The following is a 27,334-nucleotide window of genomic DNA, read 5'->3' on the forward strand; positions in this document are numbered from 1 at the left end:
ACTGCACTCCAGTCTGGGCGACAGAGTGAGACTCCAACTCAAAAAAAAAAAAGAAAAGGTTAGCACCATGAGTCCCCGCCCAACACAATAGCGCAAACACTTTTGCATATGTGTATTTTTAAGGGGGAAGATTCAAAGATTTTAGAATTATAATGGAGTCGTGACATAAAAAACATTAAGAACCACACACTAGACTGGGATAAAAAGCACAGGACTGGGATGAAAGACGACCAGAACTCTCTTCTTCCTAGCTCTCTGTCAAAAACAGAGAGGTATAGTGAAAAGTTCATGTGAAATGAAATTTTAAGCCTAAACAATATTAAACACATAACCTAGGTTCAAGCTCTGGATACTCTATACTTAACTGACTATTTTGTAACATCTGTGAAACATTATGTGACAGGGACTATGCCAAATGCATATACTTACTATCCATCCAATCCTTACAGCACTCCCATAAGGCAGACACTAATACTGACTCCCTTTTACTGATGAACAAACAGATTTGAAGAGGTTAAGTAATCCAAATACATAGCTGGTAACAGAGATGCTGAAACTGGTCAGTGTATCTATAAAGCTAATATTCTTAACCATGTGATAAAACTACTTCTTATGATATTATGTCAATTCCACCTTCTCCAAGAAATTTAACTATCAAGCAATAGAACACCATAAAATTAACCCCAAATGCCCAGTGTATGGGTTAAGTCATGTATCACCCCCCACATACACACATCTTTATTTATTTATTTATTTAATTTTTTTGAATTGGAGTCTCACTCTGGTCACCCAGACTGGAGTGCAGCGGCCGCTCCCAGCCACCGCAGCCTCAACCTGCTGCGCTCCGGTGGTCCTTCTGCCTCAGCCTTCCAAGTGGCTGGAACTACAGGCGCGCACTACCACGCCCGGCTAATTTTTGATTTATTGTAGAGATGAGGTCTAGCCAAGTTGTGCAGGCGGGTCTCGATCCCGCGGGCTCAGGCAATCCACTCACCTCAGCCTCCCAAAGCGCGGGATTAAAGGCTGAGCCACTGAGCCTGGCTCACACATATTTATATAAAGGAAGATTATACATTTTCTTTTCATTTGTGATAATATTTTAGGTTATTTAAAATACTCTCTTTTAAAAAGAGTGTTTAAAAGGGAGGATACAACAGACAAAATAATATTTTGCAGCTAATAAGAATGGAGAGAAATTTACTAAAACTACTACTTGATTAGTCAAAGATTTTCCTGAGTGACAACTAAAATCTCACAATTCAATGTAGAAAGCTTAGGCATCTGAAGTCAGCCCCACAGTCAACCATTTTCAAATTACCCTTGAATAACAAAACTAACAAATTTAAAGAAAAACAAAAGTCAACACTGGTTAGATACTGGATTACAACATAACTGTTTTCAGGATATTACATAGGCTATGCCCTTATAAAACAGAAAACTCATAAACATTTTTCTATAAATATGCCGCTAGTATACCTATTCCAATAGAGAATACTGGACAACAATAGTATCTGAGTTTTAACACATCTAGGGTAGCACATCATAAAACTATTTTTCATGCCTTTTTTCTTACGTCACAAGAACAGTTTAATATTAATTCTAGTATATGATAGTCCTATCACTCAAATACTACAAGTTTCCTAATGTTTTTAAAAATCTACTTTGAAATATCCCTTTCTCCCTAAACTCTTCCCTTAAGAGATAATATAACCCGAAGTTAATATTCAACTATCTTAAAACTTTATATTGTACATCAAGTTAATAAGTATGCATTGCTTCTTATTAAATGCCATAGGGAAACAACATATCTCATGAAATATTGCCCAAAACAAATAACTTTCATTAAAAACTAAAACTTCTACTTTATCATCAAAATCAATTCACCTTGAATTTCTTACTGAAAGGGTTATGATCCTCTATTTGTATCATATTGATCTAAATCACCTTTCTGTTCATCTTACATTGTAACCGGAAGAAAAAAATACATGGTACTCCTTCCTTGACTCTTCTTACCACATCCAATATATATTTAGTTTCTCCTTGCTTACTAACTCTGTTTCAACAACTAAACTCTGAAAATGCTGTCATTCAGTTCAGAGTTGAAGAGCACACTAATGGATAAGCCAAAGAATCCTAAAATTGTTTACATTTATTGTCATAGAGTATAAATGCATACTGACCTATATTTAATTTTAATATAAATTATATAGTAATATATATTAATATTGTTAAAACAGAGATAAGACTGACAGAAAGGACTCAGTGGCAACAAGATACCAAATTATAAACAAGACTGGACACCAGGCCATGTAACACGTGGCATGTGTGTTCCCTCCTTCATGAATATTCATACCTCTCCCATTAATTTGTTAAATATATTTACTTCATCAACCCCTTCAGCATAAATTCCTCTTATCCTTCCGTCCCTCAAAGTGCTTGCCTCCAGTTTCACCCAGAAGCCCACTTCCCAGCCTGAAGATTATACCCTTATGAGAAATAAGCCTCTCCTGTTCTAAATTTATAGATCTCATGGTTTTAAGTTGACAACATAAATATGTATCATATATATTTTCATATATAAAACGAGTAAATACCAGGTTGCCAAAAAAAAAAAGTATACACATTTTGGGCGATGTTATTTATTTACTACTTTTAGTTTGCCATAATCAGAAGTGTCTGGATGCTGATGGTAACCACTCTCTTGCAATTGCAGAAGTCAAACATGACTCATATTCATCTTTTGTTTTTGGTGTATATTGAGTATCACAATTTTAATACAGTTTTTTCCTTTCTAAATGTGTATACATTTTTTGGCACCCTCTGTATATGTTTGATCCTGCTCTGTTCTACCTCTAACCTACTCTTAGACATATCATACATAAATGTTTCTTACATGCCTACTTTTGGTGTTCTAGAATGACACTCTGCTTATTCATATTTCCTTTTAAAAATCAGACATGCACAAAATAATCAGCTGATAGAAGACACACAGAATCTAAAACTGACTCATCAAAACTGCACTCCAGTCTGGGCGACAGAGTGAGACTCCAACTCAAAAAAACAAACTAAAAAAAAAAAAAAAATTTTTTTTTAATTTATCTCATTCACCTTATATCATTTTAAAATGTACTGTAAACCTCAAATATTATTAACTGTGCTAAGGATTTTAAAACTCGAAGATAACACTTCCTTCTGCCTCTCAGCTTAAGGTGTTTGACTATACTTATTTACTCACTCACACACTAAAAGCCTTGCACAATAGAAAAGCCATGCCCATTTCCAGGCACAAAACTTATTTTTCTCCATATCTACTGTCTTCAAAAGATGTCCATCTTTCAACAAGAAGTCACAGGGCATAAAAAGCAATAAGAAAAAAGAGACACACTGTCAGTAGCCAAAGCAATCAAGAAAGCCAGATTCAGACTCAGGTGTTGGCACTATCAGATAAGAAATTTAAAATAACTATGACTAATATATTTAAAACTGTGGTCAAAAAGGTGACCAATGTGCATAAAGAGATAGGGTATCTTAGCATATATGTATGATACAGGAAATAACCAAATGGATATGGTAGAAATGAAAAATGTCATAATAGAAATGAAGACTACCTGTTAGCCGGGCTCGGTGGCTCAGCCTGCAATCCCACGCTTTGGGAGGCTGAGGTGAGTGGATTGCTTGAGCCCGTGGGTTCGAGACCTGCCTGGGCAGGCGAGACCTCATCTCTACAATAAATCAAAAAATTAACCGGGCGTGGTAGCGCGCGCCTGTAGTTCCAGTTACTTGGAAGGCTGAGGCAGAAGGATCACCGGAGCCCAGCAGGTCAAGGCTGTGATGGCTGGGAAAAATCAGTGAAATTGAAAACAAAAATTAGCAAACTGAAACACAAAAATTAAAAAGAGTAGAAATAAAAAAGAATAGAGCCTTCAAGAGTTTTAGGGCAGCAAAAACCTAGGAATAGGAATTACAGAAAAAGAAATAACAAAAGAAATATCTGAAGAGAGACAATGACTGAGAAACTCTTACAAAATTAATGAATGACTACAAAGCACAGATCCAAAGTACAGAATTTGAGAATGCTAAGGATAAACACCAAAACACACACATACAATGTAACACACAACACACACATGCACTTCAGCATAACATATTCAAAAGCCCAAGACCAGAAATAAAAGGTCTTGAAGGCAACCAGATAAAACAAGACACATGACGTTCAAAAGAACAAAGGTAAGAATTATAGCAGATTTCTCATCAGAAACTATTCAAGTCAGAACACACCAAAAAGATATGTTTCAAGTATTAAAAGAATGAAAAACAAATCTGTGAATTCAAACTCAGAATATTATGTTCACTAAAGATGTCTTTCAAAAATAAAAAAGACTTTTCAGACAAAAACCAGAGAATTGATTGTCAGCAGACCTGTACTACAAGAAATATTTTTAAAATTTTTTCTGGCATGATATGATAGACACACATACACACACAAATGAAAAGTGCTGCAATGGCATCAATAAAGGTTGATAAAAAATTCATTTTTCCTTATTTTTAATTATTCTAGAGAAAACAGCCCAAAGCAAAAGTAGTAGTAATGTACTGTGTTTCTGGTATAGGTAAAAATAAAATACATAAAGCTAGGGGGAGGAATTTCACAAAGCTAGGGGGAGGAATTAGGAATATTCTGTTGAAGAGGTCCATACAGTACATATGAAGCAGAACTGTATTACTTGAATACAGATTGTAATTAAAGATGTATTTTGCAAAACATCTCTCAAAGTTTTTAAGAGATATAAATAAAGAAATAGAGAGAATATAGAATCATTAACAAATACTCAGTTGATCCAGAAGGTAAAAAGAAAGGAATAATAAATATAGTTAAAACAAAATAGAACAAAATAGAAAATAGATAGTTAAATGACAGATTTTAATTTAAGCAGATCATTAATTGCATTTAAGATAAATAGCATAAGCACACTAGTTAAAAGAGACTGTCAACTTGCATGCAAAAGCAAACCCAACTATATATTGCCAACAAAAAAAGGTATTTTACATATAAAAACCTAAACTAGGCTAAAGGTAAAGGAACAGAAAAAGTTATAATATGCAAACACAAATCAAAAGAAAGCTGGAATGACTGCAGCAATACCATAAGATAAAGTCAAATCTAAAAAAAAATATATTATCAAGGACAAAGAGGGATATTATATAATAATAAAGATATCAAAGCACAAAGAAATCATATCACAAATATTACCTGCCTAATAAGAGCTTCAAACTACATGAAAAACTAACAGAGCCAAAAGAAGAAACAAAAAATCCAAAATTTTTGAATTTTGAAAATTTGTATATGTCTGAGGAACAACACAGAAATTCATACGGAAGCAAAACAGAGCACGAATAACCAAAAGCAATCCTCAGCAAAAGGAACAAACTACAGGCATCTATTACACTCCCATACTTTAAACCATACTACAAAGCTACAGTAACAAATGGCATGTTATTGGTACAGAAACAGGCACATAGACCAATGGAACAGGAGCGATATCAGAAATAAAAACAAAGTCCCTCTACCAACTCATCTTCAACAAAGCCATCAGTAATAAACACTGAGGAAAGTAAAACATATTTAGCAAATGGTGCTGGGAAAACTGGTTACCCACATGCATAAGAATGAAACTAGACCCCTATCTATCCCCATATTAAAAAATCAACTCAAAATGTATCAAGGACTTAGATATAAAACCTCAAACTAGAAGAATCTTAAAAGAAAACACAGGGAACACTCTCCTGGACATCGGAGTAGGCAATGAATTCATGACCAAGGTACTCAACCCACAAAATGGGAAAAAAATTTTGCAAGTTATGCATCTGGCAAAGGCCTGACATCCAGGATCTACAAGGAACTCAAAGGAACTGAAAAGAAAAATACAAATAACCCCGTTAAAAAGTGTTGGCGAGTAACCCCCTCAGGTCCCCTCCCACTGTGGAGTTTTTCTGTCCTCTCAATAAATCTTGCTTTAAAATAAAAAGAAGTGTTGGCAAAGGACATGAACAGACACTTCTCAAGGATGATACCCAAGCAGCCAACAGACACATGAAAAAAAGTGCTCAGCCTCACTAATTATCAGAGAAATGCAAACCAAAACTACAATGAGATACCACCTAATACTGGTAAAGATGGGTGTCATTAATAAGTCAAAAAACAAGTGCTGGCATGGCTGCAGAGAAAAGCGAATGCTTCTACATTGTTGGTGGGAGTTCAACCTCTATGGAAAGCAGTATGGCAATTTCTCAAATAACTAAAAACTGAGCTTCCATATGATACAGCAACCTCTCTCCTGGGAATACACCCAGAAGAACATAAATCGCTCTACCAAAAAGAAACCTGCACACAAGTTTATTGCCGTACTAGTCACAATAGCAAAAACATGGAACCAACCCAGAAGCCCATTAAAAGGGAACTGAATAAAGAAAATGTGGTACAGATACACAATGGAATATTATGCATCCATAAAGAACAAAATCATAGCCTTCACAGCAACTTGGATGCAATTAGAGACCACCATACTAAGTGAACTACCACCGAAGCAAAGAACTGAATACCACATGTTCTCATGCGTAAGTGAGCCCTGATCACTAGTCACACTAACACAAGGTACGTGGCAACACAATGGGTACCTGGTCCACTACCAAGGAAGGAGAGGACTCCTAGAAACCAAACTTCACCTGCATGCAGCCTACTTATGTAGCAAATCCTCACTTGCACCTCACAAAATAAAACAAATAATAAAGTAGTAGTGAGATTAAAAAAAAGAAGAAGCCACAGACAGGGAGAAAATATCTCCAAATTGTATTTAAAAAACTTGTATCTACAATACACAACTCTTACAACAAAATGTATGACAAAATATAAACTTAATATTAAGAAGTCAACAACCAAATGTTAAAAATGGACAATAAACTAGAGCAAACATTCATGGTAGAAATGAAAAATGCATAACAGAAATGAAGGATATCTACGGCACACACATGTCTAATACGCAAATGAAAAGGTGCTTAAACATCATCAATAAGTAGAAAAACGCAAGTTAAAACTACAATAAGATAGTACTACACACCCACTAGAATGGCTCTAATCAAAAAGACAAAAGATAAAGCTTTAGTAAGTTTGTAGAAAAACTATAATGCTCAGAAATTACTGAAAAGAATGTAAAATGGCTCAGCCACTTTAGAAAACAGTTTGGAAAGATGTGGCCAATGAGAAGCAGCTAGAATGTGTTTCTCTTATTAAGTAAACCAAAACAGAGAGTTTCCTCAGCGCCGAGAGGAATAGACCAGCAACATTCCACAACTCATCAAAGAAGCAATAATAAACACACAATGCAAAAAAGAGAAAAATTGATCGAACTGGGTGAGAGCTAGCCAGACTCTTGCCTGGATCATGATAGAAACCACGGTAATCTCTGGATGCCATGGGGAAGGTGAGTGAGGGGAATTTAAGAATTCTGTGCCCCCGCCCATGGACTTGGAAGACACTCTGAGCCATGCAAGACTCTAGTTCTTCACAAGAAACTGCCTTACCCACAGCTGTGCCCTGTGAAACCCATATGCAGCAGCGCAGAAAAATAAAGATATGAGCAACTGCAGCCACCGTATCACAGGAACTCAACCCTTGCTGGTAACTGATTTCTTGCTGGCCACGAGGCAATGGGCCCCAAATGCAAACTCCACAGTGACAGACAGTTCCTGGCTGGGGCCCTGAGGCTAGCTGTACCTTAACATTGGGAATGCAGCCTGAGGTAAGGCAGGGGAGCTAGGTGGGACTAATCACCCTAGAAACCTTTCACTCTCAAGGTAAACTCTTATGCAGCCTCTGCACAACACAGCAATGGCAACATTACCCCAGTGGCCAGGGATTTCCTCCCAGTTCACACTGGGGTAGTAAACTGTGCACACAGATCGAAGTTTGAGCTCTTTTCTCCACATCCCCTTGAAGGCTCAAAACAGCTACATAGGCCAAGCAGAAGGCCCACAGCCACCATCGCAGCTGGTTCTAACCCACAAGCGCCACCTCCAGGACAGAGGTCAAGAGCACACAGCCCACCACATCCGATATATTACCTCAGCTTTGGGGAAAGCCTGATGCCAGACTGGCTAACACCACTTTCCAAGTCACTCTGGTCACTCAGGATGTTGTGAGCCAGTGTAGGTACACAGCAAAAGACCACCACAGCTGCCAGTTGAAAAACCCCACCAAACCACAGCTATATATAAACAAGGAAACCCTACAGTGCCTATGTCAGCCTCCTGCCAACCTCAAATAAGAATAGTCTACCTACCTGAGAAGGAACCAGAAAAATAATACTGACAAAATGAAAAAATAAAGTTCTTCAATACCTCCAAACACCACGCTAACTCTTCGGCAATGGACCTTAATCAAAATGAAATCTGAAATTCCAGAGATGGAATTCAAAAGTTGGATTATAAAATTGCTCAATGAGATTCAGGAGAAAGCTGAAAACCAACATAAAGACATTTTTAAAACTATTTAGGACATGAATGAAAAATTCTCCAAAGATAGACACATTAAAAAAAAAAAAAAACATGCTGAAATTCTGGAAATGAAAGGATCATTTAGAGAAGAACAAAACACAGTGGTAAGTTTTAACAGTAGACTAGAACAAGCACAATAAAGGATCTCAGAACTTGAAGACAAGGTGTGGCAGAGAGGGGTTAGAAACAGTTAAAATTATTCTTTTTTAAAAAATCAACCTGCAAGCTCCAAACCTGCTAGACATGGGATATGAGAAAACCAAATAGCCACAAGCCACTTTCCTGTAAGTGCAAGATAGTAATTGATTCACAATCTTATAACCCCGCATCCTCTCTTTGTAAAGTTATCTGTTTACAACCCCTGCTTGTCATGTATATCCTGGAAGCAATCTGTTCTTTGAAAATCTGGTTTGGATGAATACAACCTTGCAAATTCCAAAGAAAAATGTGTAGCCATACAACCCGACCCCCTTCCTTACCTAAACTAACATATAAACCTCTCCTCTTTCTCTGGGTTGCTCAGCCTTGGAGCATTAGCCCGCTGAGTCGCGATGGCACCAATAAAATGCTGTGTCTCGAATTAGCCTCGGTGTCACCATCTCTCTGTTTCCCGCAACATTTCTTAGTGCATTGGCTGGGAATCAGAGTTTGGAGACGGTGTGTTCCATCTCCTTTGTCATCAGGGTGCAAGCCCCGGGGTGACAGGAGAGGCAATCTTGCCTGGTGCACAGCAGATCTTTTGATGTGTAGGGGGAAGGCCACTCCCGGCGCATGGAGGCTCAGATCTTGAAAGCACAGGGACCCTAAAGAGGCAGGGGAACTGGCATGAGGAGCAACACTCGACGGAAAAGGTAGGAACAAGGGTTTTTGCATAGACCTGCCAGTAGATGGCAGAAAGGGACCTTGATCACCTCCCAGAGTCTGCTGGTAGTCTCAAGTCTGATTAAAGGGCTGAAAGGCAATGGAAGGAAACACTGTCTCGAGATGAACCCACTGACTCCCAGGATTAGGGTGGAGGGTTGGGGAATGTGCTGTGTGATTGAGTGTGAATGAGAGAGACAGTGGAAAGGCTCTGACCTGACCAAAGGGCCGAAGTGAGTGTTGAGTCCCGATCTAAGCCATGACGACCTCATACAGCTGAGGGTAGCCCCAACCCCGTCATAGGGTTGGTCCGGGTTGGGGGTTTGTACCAAACCGCCAATTGCTAAGAGGTGTCTAAAATATCTCAGCGAGGAGTACAGTTGGAGGAGGACAAAGCAGCTATTTCCCACACACACCCCCCACCCTGCTGTTCCCTCATTTGTGTGTGCTTGCCATCTCTTAGGGAGAGGAAATGGGTACAAACCAAAGTAAGAATACCCCTCTTGCCTGTATGCTTAAAAATTCTGATAAACACTTCTGTGGAGATCGTTATGGTGTCAAATTGTCTTGGAGAAAGCTCCATATGTTCTGTGAAATAGATTGGCCTTGTTTTGGGGTTGGATGGCCGCCAGAGGGATCCTTAGATAGAAGAACCATTAGGAAAGTATACAGAATTACAGTAGGGGAGCCAGGTCACCCAGACCAATTCCCTTACATTGACTGTTGGCAGGATGCAGTTCTTGGCTAAAAGCTTGCTGGGAAGACAACTGCAAAATTCTGGTAGCCCTCAAAACAGCCCAGTCCAAATGCCCATTAGAGACTGATGAATTAGCTGATAAGCCAGAGCTGGCTGAGGAAATGGAAATCCCATCACCTTATTCTCCAGTATACCCAACGCTGCCACCTACTCCTACGGCACCAGCCACTGTTAGAGGCTCACAATTGGAATGCACCCCTAAGCCTAGTACATCTCCTAAACAATCAGAGGCCATACCTGAACCGCCTGCTCTGACTCCCCACACCCCATCCAGAAAGCAGCTGCCAGAATGCATGGTCTGACCTCATCAGGGGAATGTCTTGGTGCCTTCTAGATGCCACTGAGGGAGACTAGGGGACCTATTTATTATGATCAAGAAGGCCAGATCCAAGGTGGGCAACGTACATTTGCATACCAGCCTTTCACCACCACAGACCTCCTGAATTGGAAAAATCATATGCTGTCCTTCACAGAAAGGCCTCTGGCTATGATTGACTTAATACTTTCCATTATCCAGACCCAGAGGCCAACCTGGGCAGAATGCCACCAACTCCTCCTGATGCTATTCAATACTGAGGAGCATCAGAGAATTACACAAGGGACTATAAAATGGCTAGAGGAACACGTCCCGGCTGGAGCATTCAACGCCCAGGCATATGCCCAAAATCAGTTCCCAGAGAAAGATCCCCAATGGGATCCCAACAGTAACCAAGGGCTGCAAATGCTTGAATGGTATCAGGAGGCCCTCCTAGGATGTATGAGGGAAGGAGGAAAAAAGGCCATAAATAATAGCAAGGCCTCTGAAGTGTTCCAGGGAGCTGATGAGAGCCCAAGCCAATTCTATGAGAGATTCTATGAAGCCTTTTGGTTATACACCCCCTTTGACCCAGAGGCAACTGAAAATCTGCATACGGTAAACGCAACTTTTGTTGGACAGTCCCAGGGGGATAACAACCTACGTAAGCCACAAACACTAGAATGAAAGTTAGCCAGCTGCTAGAAGTTGCCACTAAAGTGTTCATTAACCAAGATAAGGAGGCCCAACAAGAGGCAGACCAAAGGCAGAAAAAGAAAATGGCCATGCCTGTTGCTGGCATTGCAGGGTACCAGATCACAGGCCAACCGGGAAGAAACAGAGGCAGAGGTCAGGGAAGAAGATAGCCAGGTCGGCAGTTTCCCAGAGTGAGGTTCGGACCACCTCAGCCTGCCCAGGGGCCCCTGAACTCCATCTATCAGGCTACACAAGGGACATCACAACCCCCTATGAAGTTAGGGAGAAACCAGCGTACCTACTGTTACCAAGAAGATCACTGGAAAGGTGAATGCCCCCAATGAATAGCTGATGAGGAAGCCCAACAGAAAAATGGACCACAAGGCTCCGCCTTCCAAGGCTCCTAATGGCTTTATGGGCCTGGCCTCTATGGAAAGACAGCAACAAGAATAGGCCAGACCGGGGTCCCTACTATCTTTAGGTCCCCAGGAGCCTATGGTCAGCATGACAGTAGGGGACCAATGTATGAACTTCATGGTTGACATGGGAGCTGAACACTCAGTGATCTCCCAGTCTGTAGTTCCCTTCTCCCAAAAACAGACTAATGTTATGAGAGTCACTGGGTTTGCAAGCCAGACATCCCTTTATGATGCCATAACACTGTATAGTCGGCAGCCATGAGGTCATATAAGAGTTCCTGTATCTCCCAGACTGCCCTGTAGCCTTCATGGGACGGGACCTCCTAGGAAAGTTTTGAGCTCAGATAACCTTTGAATCTCCTGATCACATGACTCTAAAATTAAGAGACCCAGAGGCTAAACTCATGACCCTCACTGTCCCCCGGGAAGAGGAATGGCTGCTCTACAGCCTAACAGAGGCCTCACAACAATCTCCAGAGCTGTCATTTTGAGTACCAGGAGTGTGGGCAGAGGACAATCCTTCAGGAATGGCAAAAAATATAACCCTCGTGACTGTGGAACTAAAACCAGCGGGCAGGACAGTCCATCAGAGGCAGTACTTCATCCCACACAAGGTACAAATAAGAATTCACAAGCACTTGGAGAGGCTTTTGCATTATGGAATCCTCCGGGTCTGTCAGTCTGCTTGAAATATGCCTCTGTTGCTGGAGCAGTAGCCAGGCACAAAACACTACCAGACGGTTCAAGACTTGTGAGCCGTAAACCAGGTCATGGTCACTTTACACCCCATCGTCCCAAACTCATATGCGCTGCTGGGTCTCATCCCTGCTGAGGCTGTGTTCTTCACCTTAAGGATGCCTTCTTCTGCATCCACCTGGCCCCAAGAAGCCAGCCGATCTTCGCTTTCCAATGGGAGGATCTGACAAACAGCACTAAGGGATAGTTAACTTGGACCTGGCTGCCCCAAGGATTCAAAAATTCTCCAACCATCTTCGGTAGGGCAGTAGCTTCAGATTTAAAAGTCTTTCCAGCACACCAGTGTGGCTGTACCTTCCTCCAATATGTAGCTGACTTACTGTTGGCAGCACCAACCCGGAAAAACTGTGTGCAAGGGACACAACAACTGCTAACCCTCCTGTGGAAGGCGAGTTATAAGGTCTCAAAGAAAAAAGCCCAAATACATCAGGAAAAAGTTAGGTATCTAGGTTTTTATTTGTCCCACGGCCAGCACCAACTTGGCCCTGAAAGAAAACATGCAGTGAGTTCAATTCCAGTCCCAACTACCTGGCGTCAAATCCAGGAGTTTCTAGGGGCTGCGGGGTTCTGTAGAATATCTAACTTCTCCATCATGGCAAAACCCCTCTATGCAGCCACAAAGGGCTCAGTAACAGGCCTTTGAACAAATTAAACAGACCCTCACCAATGCACCTGGTCTGAGACTTCCAGATGTGACTAACCCTCTTTTTTATATGTGCACAAATATGTTGGCACTGCAGTAGGGGTTTTGACTCAAATGCTAGGGTCATGGCATAGACCTGTGGCATATTTATCCAAACAGCTAGATTCTGTGGCTCAAGGCTGGCTGCCTTGTTTACGAGTCCTGGCAGCCGCCGCACTCCTGATAACAGAAGCTGACAAACTATGGGACAAAACCTGTCAGGTTGCTTCATGCTGTGATACATTTAATGGAATACAAGGGGCAATATTGACTAACCAATGCTTGAATGGTCAGACATCAGGGAATGCTCTGTGAAAACTCACGCATTCACCTAGAGGTAGTAAAGACCCTAAATCCGGCAACCTTACTACCTGTAGAGCCATGACAGCCAGACCATGACTGCATTGAAATAATAAATGAAGTGTTCTCTAGCGTCCAGATTTAACAAACCAGCCCCTCAGGGACCTTGAAGTCGAATACTTTATGGACGGGAGCAGCTTCATGGAGGGAGAGCGCTTCGCAGGCTATTCGGTGGTAACTTTAAACTCCATGGTCAAGGCGAAACCTCTGCCAATAGGAACTTCAGCTCAAAAAGCAGAACTCATTGCGCTCACTTGAGCCCTCCAGTTAGCCACAGGACTGTGCGCTAATATCTATACAGACTCCAAGTATGCTTTTACTACCTTGCATGTGCATGGGGCCTTATACAAGGAGAAAGGTTTAATCAATTCAGGGGGAAAAGACATAAAATATGGCAATGAAATTCTAGAGCTACTAGATGCTATATGGGCACCAAAAGAGGTAGCAGTCACACATTGCAGAGGGCATCAAAAGGGAAATGTGATAACTGCCAAAGGAAATCGCAAAGCAGATCAAGAAGCAAAGCTTACAGCAATAAGAGAAACTGTCAAAATGACAGCAATAACCGCGGTGCTGCTTTCTAGCCCGTGGACCAACGGGAACCCTTGCTATACGCCAAATGAGAAAACATGGTTTGAATGAAACAGGACACTACTCACAAGTTGCATGGTGGAAATTTCAAGACGGCCAAATAGCAATTCCAGAATCACTTGGCTCCAGCATTTGTCAGGCAATTTCACCAAGGGACATACAGCGGACAGACTGCTCTTAAGAATAACCTCAGTAAGTACGTCTATGTCCCCCGACTCCCCAGCACAAGTAGTCTGTGAATAATGTGTAATTTGTGCTCAAAATAACCCACAGCAGGGACCCAAAGTCTCCTGAAGAGTGCAGCATGTGGGAGGAGTACCCTTTGAGGATTATATCGTGGATTTTACAGAACTCCTCTGCTGTTGAGGCTACAAATATCTCCTTGCTTTTGTGTGTACTTTCTCGGGATGGGTTGAGGTCTTCCCCACAAGGACAGAGAAAGCCACCAAAGTGGCCTGACTCCTGTTAAAAGAAATCATTCCTCTGTTTGGACTCCTGATCACTAGAGGATCAGACAATAGACCGGCATTTGTAGCCGAGGTAGTACAGTTAATGACAAGAAGACAGCAAATCAAATGGAAGCTCCATACAGCCTATAGGCCACAAAGTTCGGAAAAGGTGGAGTGAATAAACCAGACCTTAAAATTACACTAAGTAAGCTATGCCAAGAAACTCATTTAGGCTAGGTCCAGCTTCTGCCAAGAGTCCTTCTAAGGGTAAGGTCTAGCCCCACAAAACAAACAGGATTTTCGCCTTTTAAAATTCTTTATGGGCGGCCATCCCCTCTTGTTAAGGGCATACAGGGAGACTTAAAGGAGTTAGGAAATCTTACTCTAAAACAACAAATGCAAGCCTTAGGTTCAGCCTTAGATGCCATCCATTATCAATCAGAGAACAGCTACCAATTGATTTAACTGCCGATACCCATTTTTTAAACCAGGTGATAAGATATGGGTAAAAGAATGGAATATACAGCCTCTAAAACCCTTCTGGAGGGGCCCATTTACTGTCCTTTTGTCTACCCCAACTGTAGTCAAGGTATCCGAATAGTTTTCTGGATCCATTACAGCAGAGTTAAGACTGCCTCCCAGGACTGGGAGTGCACCACAAATCCATCAACTCCCCTTCAGCTACCTTCCAGAAAGTCGCCAAGGCCAAAGAAAAACCCAAAATGGGTTCCCCCAGGCCCTGCTCTAGCCACTCCGGATTCATCTGCCTTTCTTCAGCCACACACCGGACACTGGCTGATCTATGCACAGCAGAAGCTTGAGGACTCAATGGAATCAACCCCTTACTGATAAGCCATTGTTTCTAAAATTACATGCCTAGACTTTGTCAGCCTTTGTATTTGCCAATTGCTGTACTGTTTGTCATTTTATTTGCTATAGGACTGGCAGAGTCAACCCCTACAAATTGGACATGCTGAGAATGGTTCTCACTAGCATTTCTGTTCCTTCTTATAATAGGGAGCTTTCTTGTGCTTTTATGTACTTCTGCCTAATTTGGGTATCTATCGCTTCCCCCATACACCCAGCATGTAAATGTATAGAAACTATCTGGCCAGACATAAAACTCTTCCTTCGTTATTCATTCCAGCCAGAAGTCTGTTACACTGTACCCATAATGGCCAACTATACTTTACTGGATTATCAAAACAGAGCTACCAGGACACTAAAGCTGGTGTTATAGCTTGTAGTACCCTTGGAAGCACAAATTTGGTTTGTTGGGATCTCACCCCTGTACCCAAAGCCAAGAAACTGCTTAAAGAAGTTGTACAATTTATAACTCCCCCGGCTATCCAACAGCCAAAGTTAAACCCCCTCCCTCAACCATGGGAAGTAGGCCAAAATCTGTTTATAAATTTGGCTGAAAACATACTTGGTGTCACCAATTGCTGGGTATGCGGATGCGCCCTAATGACTGAAGAGTGGCCTTGGAAAGGAACTAGTCTTGATGCATACCAGCTCCTTTAATGTAACAACTTTGTAACTGTTAGAACAGACAACCTACCCGCAAAATGGGTCCTCTCCTGAAAAATAACTAGAGAAGATTGCTTAAGCAGAGCGGGCTCTACTTACACTCAATGGGTAGGAGAAACTCCTTGCAAAAGAATATTATACTGGAATTCAACCCACTGAGCCTGGTGGCCAACAAGGCCTGTTTGATATTGGGCACTTGCTTATGCAACTAAATCTTCCCAGTGTACTATTGTCATCCAAACTATAAATAACTGTATAGTACTATCCTCTGAACAAGCTAAACCATCTCAAGGTATCCCTGTTATAAGTCAAAGTTGGACAAACCTGTCCTCTGTAAACCTAGACCTCTGAAAAGCCCCCAAAGGGCTGTTTTGGATATGTGGAAAGGTTGTATATGCAACCCAACTCCCAGCTCTATGGAAAGGCACATGTACCAAAGGAATAATCCAGTCAGGACTTTTCCTTCTACCTAACCCAAAGAGAGATGAAATGGGCAACCCCCTTTATGAGAGCCTCAAAACATGGGATACTCCGTCTCTTAATCAAACTCTTAACATAGGTGGGACCCAGGTTTGGAAAGGTGACAAATGGCCACCCCAGAGAATTATAAATACTATGGCCCAGTCATGTGGGCACAAGATGGAAGTTGGGGATACCGCACGCCTATATATATGCTAAATCACATGATCAGTATACAAGTTATCTTGGAAATTATAACTAACCAAACAGCCATGCCTTTTGAGCTTGCTACTCAACAACAAGCCACCATTTATCAGAACCACTCAACTTTGGACAATTTGCTAGCAGAAGGAGGAGGAGTATGTGGTAAACTTAATAGCTCTGAATGTTGTTTGTAAATAGATGATAATAGTAAAGCTATAACTGATATAGCCACCAATATGAGAAAGTTTGCCCATGTCCCAGTACAAAAATGGCATGACATAAAAATTGGCAATTGGTTTGAAGACATGTTCTTGGGTCTGGGAGGATTTAAGTGCATTACTGGATCTGGAATCCTATTGTTGGGATCCTGTCTTATCCTCCTTGCATAGCCCAAATAATTATGAACTCCATCTCTAAGCTTATAGAAACAGTTGTTGAATGAAAAACTGCAGCCTACATAATGTTAATGCATCAAATTGAAGATGATGCTCTTTAATCCATGAAGGGTTGAGCATCAAAGGGGGAAATGTGGCAGAGAGGGGCTAGAAACAGTTAAAATTATTCTTTTTTAAAAACCAACCTGCAAGCTCCAAACCTGCTAGACATGGGATATGAGAAAACCAAATAGCCACAAGCCGCTTTCCTGTATATGCAAGATAGTAATCGATTCACAAGCTTACCCCCACATCCTCTCTTTGTAAAGTTATTGGTTTACAACCCCTGCTTGTCATGTATATCCTAGAAGCAATTTGTTCTTTGAAAATCTGGTTTTGCTGAATACAACCTTGCAAATTCCAAAGAAAAATGTGTAGCTATACAACCCAGCCCCCTCCCTTACCTAAACTAACATAGAAAACCCTTTTTCTCTTTCTCTGGGTTACTCAGCCTTAGAGCATCAGTCCACTGAGTTGCCCTGGAGCCAACACTGCTTTTCAAATTAGCCTGGGTGTCACAGTCTCTCTGTTTTCCCACAACAAAGGTTTTCAAATTGACCCAATCAGAAAACAATGAAAAAAGAAAAATCAAGAGAATGAAACAAAGTCTCTAAGAAATGTGGGATTATGCAAAATGTTCAAACCTAAGAATCACATGTGTTCCTAAGGAAGAAAACAGTAGGTTTGTAAAACCTATTTGAGGAAATAATGGAGGAAAACTTCCCTAGCCTTGCCAGAGATGTAAGCATCCAGACACAAAATTCCAAAAAACACCTAGAAGATTCATTGCAAAAAGATCATCCTCAAAGTATATAACTATCCAGCTATGCACTTCATGTGAAGGAAAGAATTTTAAGAGCAGTGAGACAGAAGTATCAAATAACTTACAAAGGTAAATCCCAGACTAACAGCAAACTTCTCCAAAGAGACTACAAGCCAGAAGGGACTGAAGCACAACCTTCAATCTCCTCAAACAGAATAAGTCAGTCAAGGATTTTGTATCCCATGAAATGAAGGAAAACTAAAGACTTCCTCACACAAGCAAATGATGAGGAAATTTGTCACAACTAGGTCAGCTCTACAAGAAATATTCAAATAAGTTCTAAATACTGAAACAAAATGTCAAAATATACCAGCAGAAAAATACTGATAATCATAAAGCTCACAGGGCTTATAGAACATCGATACAATAGAGAAAAATAATAATAATAATAATAGAGAAAAATAATAACCAGCATGATTAATGTAATAGTAGCACACATATCATTATTAACCCTGAATGTAAATAGTCTCAATGTTCCATTAAAAACATACAGACTGGCAGAATGGATTTTTTTTTAAAAAAACCTCAATATCTGCTGCTTTCTAGACACCTATTTAAAGACTCAAGGTAAAGAGGTGGGAAAAATATTCCACACAAATGGAAACCAAAAACAAGCAGATAACCATTCTCATAACAGATAAAACAGATTTTAACAACAGTTAAAAAAAAGACAAAAGACGGTTATTTAATGATAAAGGGATCGATCCAACAAGAAAACATAACAATTTTAAATATATAAGCACCTAACACCAGAGCTCCCAGCATTTACAAAACAAATTCTACTAGACCTGGAAAAAAAGGAGATACACAGCATACAATAATAGCGGGAGACTTCAACACTCCACTGACAGCAAAAGACAGATCATCAAGGCAGAAAATCAACAAAGAAACACTGGAGCAGCCAGGTGTAGTAGCTCATGTCTATTATCCCAGTACTTTAGGAGGGAGAGGAGAGAGGATTACCTGAACCCAGGGGTTCAAGACCAGCCTGGGCAACCTGGCAAGACCTCATCTCTACAATAAATCAAAAATTAGCCAAGTGTGGTGGCGCATACCTGTAGTTCCAGCTATTTGGAAAGCTAAGTTGGAGCCGGGCTCGGTGGCTCAGACTGTAATCCCACGCTTTGGGAGGCTGAGGTGAGTGGATTGCCTGAGCCCGCAGATTCGAGACCTGTCTGGGCAACTTGGTGAGACCTCATCTTTACAATAAATCAAAAATTAGCCGGGCGTGGTAGCATGCGCCTATAGTTACAGCTACTTGGAAGGCTGAGGTAGAAGGATCGCCAGAGCCCAGCAGGTTGAGGCTGCAGTGGCCGGGAGCAGCCACTGCACTCCAGTCTGGGTGACAGAGTGAGACTCCAACTCAAAAAAAAAAGAAAGCTGAGTTGGAAAGATCACCTGAGCCCAGCAGGTCGAAGCTACAGTGGCCATGAGCATGCCACTGCACTCCAGCCTGGGTGACAGTGAAAGTCTGACTCAAAAAAAGAAAAAGAAACACTGGCGTTAAATTGGACCATAGAGCAAATGGAATTAACAGACATTTATAGAACATTACAACCCAAAACTATGGAAAAACTACATTTTTTTCAACAGCACATGAAACATTCTCCAAGATAGGCCACAAATCAAGTCTCAATAAATGCAAAAAAATCAAAATAATATCAAGCACCATCTCAGACCAAGTGGAATAAAGTTAGAAATTAACTCCAAAAAGAATTCACAAAACCAAACAAAAACATGCAAGTTAAATGATCTGCTCCTGGATCAACAACGAAATCAAAATGGAAATTTTAAAAAAATTCTCAAAATAAATGACAACAATGAAGCAAGTTATCAAAACCTCCAGAACACAGTCAAAGCCGTACTCAGAAGATAATTTATAGCACTTAAGGCTATACATTAATAGGACTGAAAGCTCACATACCGACCACCTAACATCACACCTCAAGGAGCTAGAAAAATATGAACAAACCAAACCCAAAACTAGCAGAAGAAAAGAAATAACAAAGATCAGAGCAGAAATAAATAAAATTTAAATTTAAAAAAATACAAAGAATCAATGAAACAAAAAGTTGTTTTTTTGAAAAGAGACACAAAATTGATAAGACCACTAGCTAGACTAATAAAGAAATGAAAATATTCAGAAATGAAAGTAGAGGCATTACAACTGATAAAATGGAAATACAAAAGATCATTTGAGATTATTATAAACACATCAATGCAAACAAACTAAACAATCTAAAAGAAATGGATAAATTATTGGAAACATACAACATCCCCAAACCTTGAATCAGAAAGAAATAGAAATCCTAAACAAACCAATAAAGAGTAACAAGATTGAAATTACAAGTCTCCCAACAAAAAAAAGTCCAGGACCTGACAGATACACAGCCAAATACTACAAAACTTTCAAAGAATAACTGGTCCCAATTTTACTGAAGCTATTTTGTAAGATTGGAGAGTAGGGAATTCTCCATAACTCATTCTACAAAACGAGTATGACTTGGATACCAAAGCTGGGAAAAGACACAGCAAGAAAACGACAAACAAATATCCCTGATTAACATAGATATGAAAATCTTCAACAAAATATTAGTAAAGCAAATTCAAGAGTACATTAAAAAAAAGAATCCACCATAATCAAGTGGGTTTTATCCCAGGGATTCATGGGATATTCAACACACACAAGTCAACAAATGTGATCCACCAGGTAAACGGCATTAAAAAAAAACAAAAATCATATGACCATTTCAAAAGATACAGAAAAACCATTTGATAAAATCCAGCATCATTTCATGATTAAAAAAAAAACCTCAGCAGTATAGGAATAGAAGGAACATTCCTCACAATAATAAAAGCCACGTATGACAAACCCACACCCAATGTCATACTGAACAGAGAAAAGTTGAACATTACCCTTAGAACTGAAACAAGCCAAGGATGCCCACCTTCACCACTACTATTCAACAAATGACTGGAAGTCCTAGTCATAGTAATCAGGCAAGAGAAAGAAAGGATATCCAAATTAGAAAAGTGAAAGAGGCTAGGTGTGGTGGCTTACACCTGTAATCCCAGCACTTTGGGAGGCCAGCGTGAGAGGATTGCCTGAGTTCAGGGGTTCGAGAACAGACTGGGCAACTTGACAAGATCTCATCTCTATGACAAATCAAAAATTTAGCCAGCATGGTGTCACATGCCTGTAGTTCTGGCTACTTGGGAGACTGAGGCAGAAGGATTACCTGAGCCCCTCAGGTTAAGGCTGCAGTGGCCGTGAGCATGCCACTGCACTCCAGTCTGGGCAAAAAAGTGAGACTCTGACTCAAAAAAAGTTAAAATTCAAAAAGAAAAAAAAAAGAAAGAAAGAAAGGATATTCAAATTAGAAAAGAAATCAAACTATCTCTGTATGCCAACAATATGATCTTATACCTAAAGCTTCTGCAGAGCAAAAAAATAAATAAATAACAATAATAATCAATAGAACAAATAGGCAACCTACAGAATGGAGGAAGATATTCACAAAATATACTCTGACAAAGGACTATGATCCAGAATCTACAAAGAACTCAAACAAATTAGGCAAGAAAAAAGTCAATAACCCCATTAATAAGTGGGCAATGACATGAACAGACATCTCTGAAAAGAAGATATACAAATGGTCCACAGGTCGGGCGCAGTGGCTCACGCCTATAATCCCAGCACTTTGGGAGGCTGAGGTGAGAGGACTGCCTGAGCCCACAGGTTCAAGACCAGCCTGGGCAACTTGGCAAGACCTCATCTCTACAATAAATCAGTTGATAATAAAAATGTGGTATATATACACCATCAAAAAGAATGAAATAATGTATTTTGCAGCAACATGGGTGGAATTGGAGAACATTATCCTAAGTGAACTAACTCAGGATCAGAAAACCAAACACCACATGTTCTCACTTACAAATGGGAGCTAAACTAAGGATCTACAAAAGCACAGAGAACGGTATAATGGACATTGGAGACTCAAAATGAATAAGAGGAAAGGGGTGGATGGATGAAAAAATCAACTATCAGGTACAATGTGCACAGGTGGAAGTGGTGGGTACATTTAATGTCCAGACTTCTTTGCCACTATACAATGCAACCAAAAACTATTTGTACTCACTCCCTAAAGCTGTTGAAATAAAGAAATAGGCCGAGCTCAGTGGCTCAGCCTATAATCCCAGCACCTTGGGAGGCCGAGATGAGTGGATTGCCTGATCCCACCGATTCGAGACCCACCCAGGCAACTTGGTGAGACCTCATCTCTACAATAAATCAAAAATTATCCAGGTGTAGTGCCGTGCACCTGTATTTCCAGCTACTTGGAAGGCTGAGGTGGAAGGATTACCAGAGACCAGGAGGTCGAGGCTACAGTGGCTGGGAGTGTGCCACCGCACTCCAGTCTGGGCAACAGAGTGAGACTCCAACTCAAAAAAAAAGGAAAGAAAAGAAATAAAGAAATACTAATAAAACAGTTTGGATTAGAAATTTAAGCATGTTTAATAAAAAGTGATATCTCAATAATGCCACTCTTAGGAAAATAATCAAGAGAACTAAATTAATGTCCATACACAAACTTTTGTACATGCTGCCATGGTTTAGATATCTGACTCTCCAAACCTCATGTTGAAATATGAACCCTAAAATTGAAGGTGGACCCTGGTAGGAGGTGTGTGAGCTACAGGGGTGAATCCCTTGTGAATGGCACAGTGCAGTTCTATTAATGAGTGAGTTCTCATACAATTAGTTACAGACAGAGCTGGTTGTTAAGCCTGATATCTCTTCCCATCTGGCTTCCTCTCTCTGCCATGTGATCTCTGCACATATCTGCCCCCATTTGCTTTTTGCCGTGAGGAGAGTCAGTCTGAGGTCCTCACCAGAAGCAGACATTGGCATCACACTTCTTGGACAGTCTGCGGAACAATAAGCCGAATAAACCTCCTTTCTTAATAAATTATTCAGCCTCAAGTACTCCTTTACAGCAACACAAACTAAGACACATGCATATTCATAACATTATCCAAAAAGCCAAAAGCTGAAGTCAAATATTCATCAACTGATAAACAAAATGTGATAAAATGATACAATGCAGTACTATTCAACAGTTTTTAAAAGATGAATTACTAATATATTTTGAGTGTATTAGTATGAATGTATTTGAATGAAAGTCAAAAAAACTCTAAGTAAAAGAAAACAGCAATAACATACATACATATTCTATATTTCCATTTCTATGAAATAGCCAGAAAAGAGAAATTTTAGACACAAGCAACAGATCAGTGGTTGTGAGGACATAGGAAGTAGGAACAGAGATTGTGTTAAACTGAGATTCATGAAATTTTGGGGTGATGGTAAAGTTCTAAAACTGATTATGGTAATGATTGTATAACTATAAATTTACTTAAAAAGCACTTAATTGGTCCTTTAGAATGAATGTATTTTATAGTGTGTAAAATACATTCCAATAAAGCTGTAAAAAAAATCAAGAAACGGGAGTATATGATAATTATTTTAAAATGTAAAGGTAAATGCCACAAATATAATAGCAAGAACTATGCTAGAGCTATGGTAGAAAAGATTCACCTCCTAACAGGCCCTACCTTCAATTTTAGGGATCACATTTCAACATAAGGTTTGGGGTTATTATTTTACTAAAAGTTCCTCGTACAGTTACTTAAAACTGCATGTAACTTCTATGCAAAGATGTATCACCTTAATAAAATAAAAATACTTTATAAAGTATTCTCTAAGGCTAAAAAAAATGTTTGGGGTATATATATATATGTGTGTGTGTGCATATATATACCAAAATTATCATTAGAGAATAAGAATAGCTCACTTCAACCTAATGGCTGCCTAGGGAGCAGGGAAGCCACTCGAGCTTTAGCTGTGAGCTCATCCTGGACAGCGGGCTCACGGTCCATAGGTGTTTCCTTGGGATGCCTTATGTTTCAGATATCCCTTGGTATGTATTAAATATGTCATAATAAAAAAATGGAAGAGAGTATTATTTTGAAACTGTCTTCAAAGCTACAAACAATGGATATGCAATATATAATGTATAATAAATCACAGCTCATTTATAGATCATCAAAAGTAAATGACAAAGCCTAACAAGGACAAAAGCAGTAAACACATTAATTCTAGGTATAATTTTAGCTACCATCTGCAAGCCAACCTTTGGGATGTATTATCTCTAATCCTCTTTTCAACTCTGCAAATATTATCCCCCATTTACACTTAACAAACTGAGGCTCTGAGAGGTTTTACTGCATTTGCCCAGAACCACACAACTTTTTAAGTGGGGAAGCTTTTTCTCAGTCTGTTTCCAATAGCTATGTGTTTTTAATAACGATGCTGCTCCATTAATAATTAACTAATATTTTGAAGTACTTTTATAATGCTTAGTAATTTGTGGAAGGACAAAATTAAGGACCAAGTTATAATCTTTGTAAAATACATAAATGACAATTCCATGTTTAATTCCAATACCTAAATAAACCTAACTTTCAAAATTACATACATTTGAAACTTCAGTGGACTACCTTAAGGAAGACAAAGTCCTATAAATATGTCAGTATAAGGAAATGCCCAAATAACACACTGAAAAGATACATTAATGATTTAAAATACTTTAATTCAACTTAGCCCATAAAAAAGTATTTCTCCCAGTTCTACTCTGCACAGTAAAACCCAGATAATTAATATATTTGCGCTGGGCATGGTGGCTCACGCCTGTGATCTCAGCAATTTGGAAGACTGAGGCGGGAGGACTGCTTGAGCCTGGGAGTTCAAGACCAGCTTAGACAATATAGCAAGACTCTCATCACCCCAAAAAATCAAAAGGATTAGGTAGGCACACACCTGTATTCCTAAGCTACCTGAGAGGCTTAAAATGGAAGGATCTCCTGAGCCCTGGAGTTAGAGGCTACAGTAAGCTATGATTGTGCTACTGCACTCTAGTCTGGGTAACAGAGTAAAACCCCGAATCAAAAAACAACAAATTATGTGTGTGTATGTATATATATATATGTGTGTGTTCATATGTGTGTGTGTGTGTGTGTGTGTGTGTGAGAGAGAGAGAGAGAGAGAGAGAGAGAGAGAGAGAGACTTTAAAAGGCTGAGTTGCAGCTAAGAACTTAGCCTAGGGATTAATAACGCATTAGAAAGTATGTTCCACAGAGAGCACTTTTATTTCAACTGCAAAGAAAGAAAAACAAAGATACCAAGATACTTCAAGTATTAAAAGGCAGAACTCTGACTTTCAGTCATTTATTTCGGCTACTTAAGTCATAAAAGGTTTAAAATCCAAAGCTAATCTCAGGTCATTTTTTTTTAAGTCTCATGACAATATCTCCTCTCCCACTAACCAGCATCACTACAAGACAGACAGCCTATCGGTAACATAATGGAAGTAAGCAAGCAGAGGCTAAATGTCAAAAATGAAAAATTAAAATAGCCTGTGAGCCAGCCATACCAAAGAAGAGAACAGCAATAACAATCCTCCTAGATTAGACAAGGGTAAATAGGCCCTTTTCATTCCTTTCTAACCCACATCTAAAAGGGATCTCTCTCAATTCCTTGACAACCAATCTCCCATATTCCAATATATCCAGAGGTTCTTTCCTCCCTTTTCCTTCTCCCATCATTTCTTCCCTTCATCCCATTTCTACCCAATAATGTACTGTTCTGTTGTCTGATATCTTTTCTTTCCAAATTCTCTGCTGCTCTCCCACCTCCCTCTCTCTTCTGTGTTTTCCCCCCATCTGTTTGCAGATCTGAGTTTCTGTCTAAGTGTGTGTGTGCATAACATATTCTGATTAATTAGGAGATTTTAGGATGAAATGGAAAAAAAATGAACAACTGAATTTGGCCCTCCAAAATTTTCCTAATATATCATTTGCACAACATATAACTATATCCTAGTAATGTTACCCCATCATTCATGAGAGTTGAAAAGGTTCGTTATTTATAAATGTATTTACTCACATAAAAATGAGTTTATAAACTATTAAATATATGAATCCATACAAAACTATCATTCCAATCAGTATTTCCCAATGCTTATTTCTTTTTTTTGAGTTGGAGTCTCACTCTGTCACCCAGACTGGAGTGCAGTGGCATGCTCCCAGCCACCGCAGCCTTGACCTGCTGGGCTCCGGTGGTCCTTCCACCTCGGCCTTCCAGGTAGCTGGAACTACAGGCGCGCACTACTATGCCCGGCTAATTTTTGATTTATGGTAGAGATGAGGTCTCGCCAAGTTGCCCAGGCGGGTCTCGAAACAGTGGGCTCAGGCAATTCACTCACCTCAGCCTCCCAAACCGCGGGATTACAGGCTGAGGCACCAAGCCCGCCTCCCAATGCTTATTTCTTAAAGCAATAGTTCCACAAGGTGTTCCACAGAAAAATAATCGTTTCATTATCAAGTCACAAAGCACAGCAGACACTTACAGAGTCTAAGTATTAAAATTAGGAAACATGCCTAATTTTATTATCAACCTGTTCCCAAACGTCTTAAACTAATAAACTCTTTTCCCCCCCAACATTTATTAATATCCCGCAGAACATGGAAATGTTCATTCTAACCACTGACTAAAATATACTATGCAAAATATTGTATTTACTCTTGTAGCATAATTTTTTAAATGCTGCTGCCTTTAGAAAAAACAAAAATCAATTTACAGAAGAAATAATTACCAAATTGCTAGGTGAAAATGACTCACTGAAAATACTACATGGTTCATTTACTAGGTTCATTTAAAAATTAAGCTGTAATCTTCAACTGTGATTTTGAGAGTGGGAGTGAGGGAGTAAAGAGCAAAGTTTTCCTTAAAGTCAAGTATAACACTTGGAATAGAATATTTTACAAACATTAAGATCCACAAACATTTTTATCTTTCCTTAATTAATTTTCATGTTTGATCTTTTCAAAGTAGAACAGAATGGGATTTTATGACTTACAAAATCCAATGAATACACAGGCAGACTATTATTAGACTTTTCTAAAGGAGTATTATATAATAATTAAAAATTTTTAATGAAAATGTGCCAATTTCCCCATTAAACTGTACTATGACTTATTTACTTCAAAGGTTTTAAAAAGCATATGTTAAAACACACACATTTTTACCTGAAAGCTCCGTAAAGTGGTCTGTACCAACAGACAAATGAACAAGGAGTAAAAAGCAAGAACCACAGGATACTCAAGCCAAAATCAACCGCTCTTGCAGAATCAACACAAAACCAAGCCAAGCATCCGAAGATATTTAGAAACAGTGTTACAGCATGGACTGTGGAATCAGAAAACAAATAGAAAAAGAAATGTTTACATCTAATTTACAAATTCATCCAACCAAAATTGTAAATGAAAAAAATACTTCCTAAGAGCAAATGTATTCTATCCCATGTTTCCATTTAGTGCTTTTCAAAACGCTGCTGCATCTTACACATT

General features: G+C 39.6%; 1 protein-coding gene across 1 annotated transcript in view; it reads right to left on the reverse strand.

The window, feature by feature from the left end:
- SCAMP1 (secretory carrier membrane protein 1) overlaps positions 1-27,334 on the reverse strand; it is a 116,229-nt gene that overhangs the window by 28,080 nt on the left and 60,815 nt on the right. The window contains exon 6 of the mRNA XM_008067631.2: positions 27,014-27,173. Coding sequence (XP_008065822.1) covers positions 27,014-27,173 — 160 coding nt within the window. The remainder of the gene's footprint in view (positions 1-27,013; positions 27,174-27,334) is intronic.

This window comes from Carlito syrichta, unplaced genomic scaffold, assembly GCF_000164805.1.
Source record: "Carlito syrichta isolate Samal-C Ts95f unplaced genomic scaffold, Tarsius_syrichta-2.0.1 Scaffold309724, whole genome shotgun sequence".
Classification (NCBI taxonomy): Eukaryota; Metazoa; Chordata; class Mammalia; order Primates; family Tarsiidae; genus Carlito; species Carlito syrichta.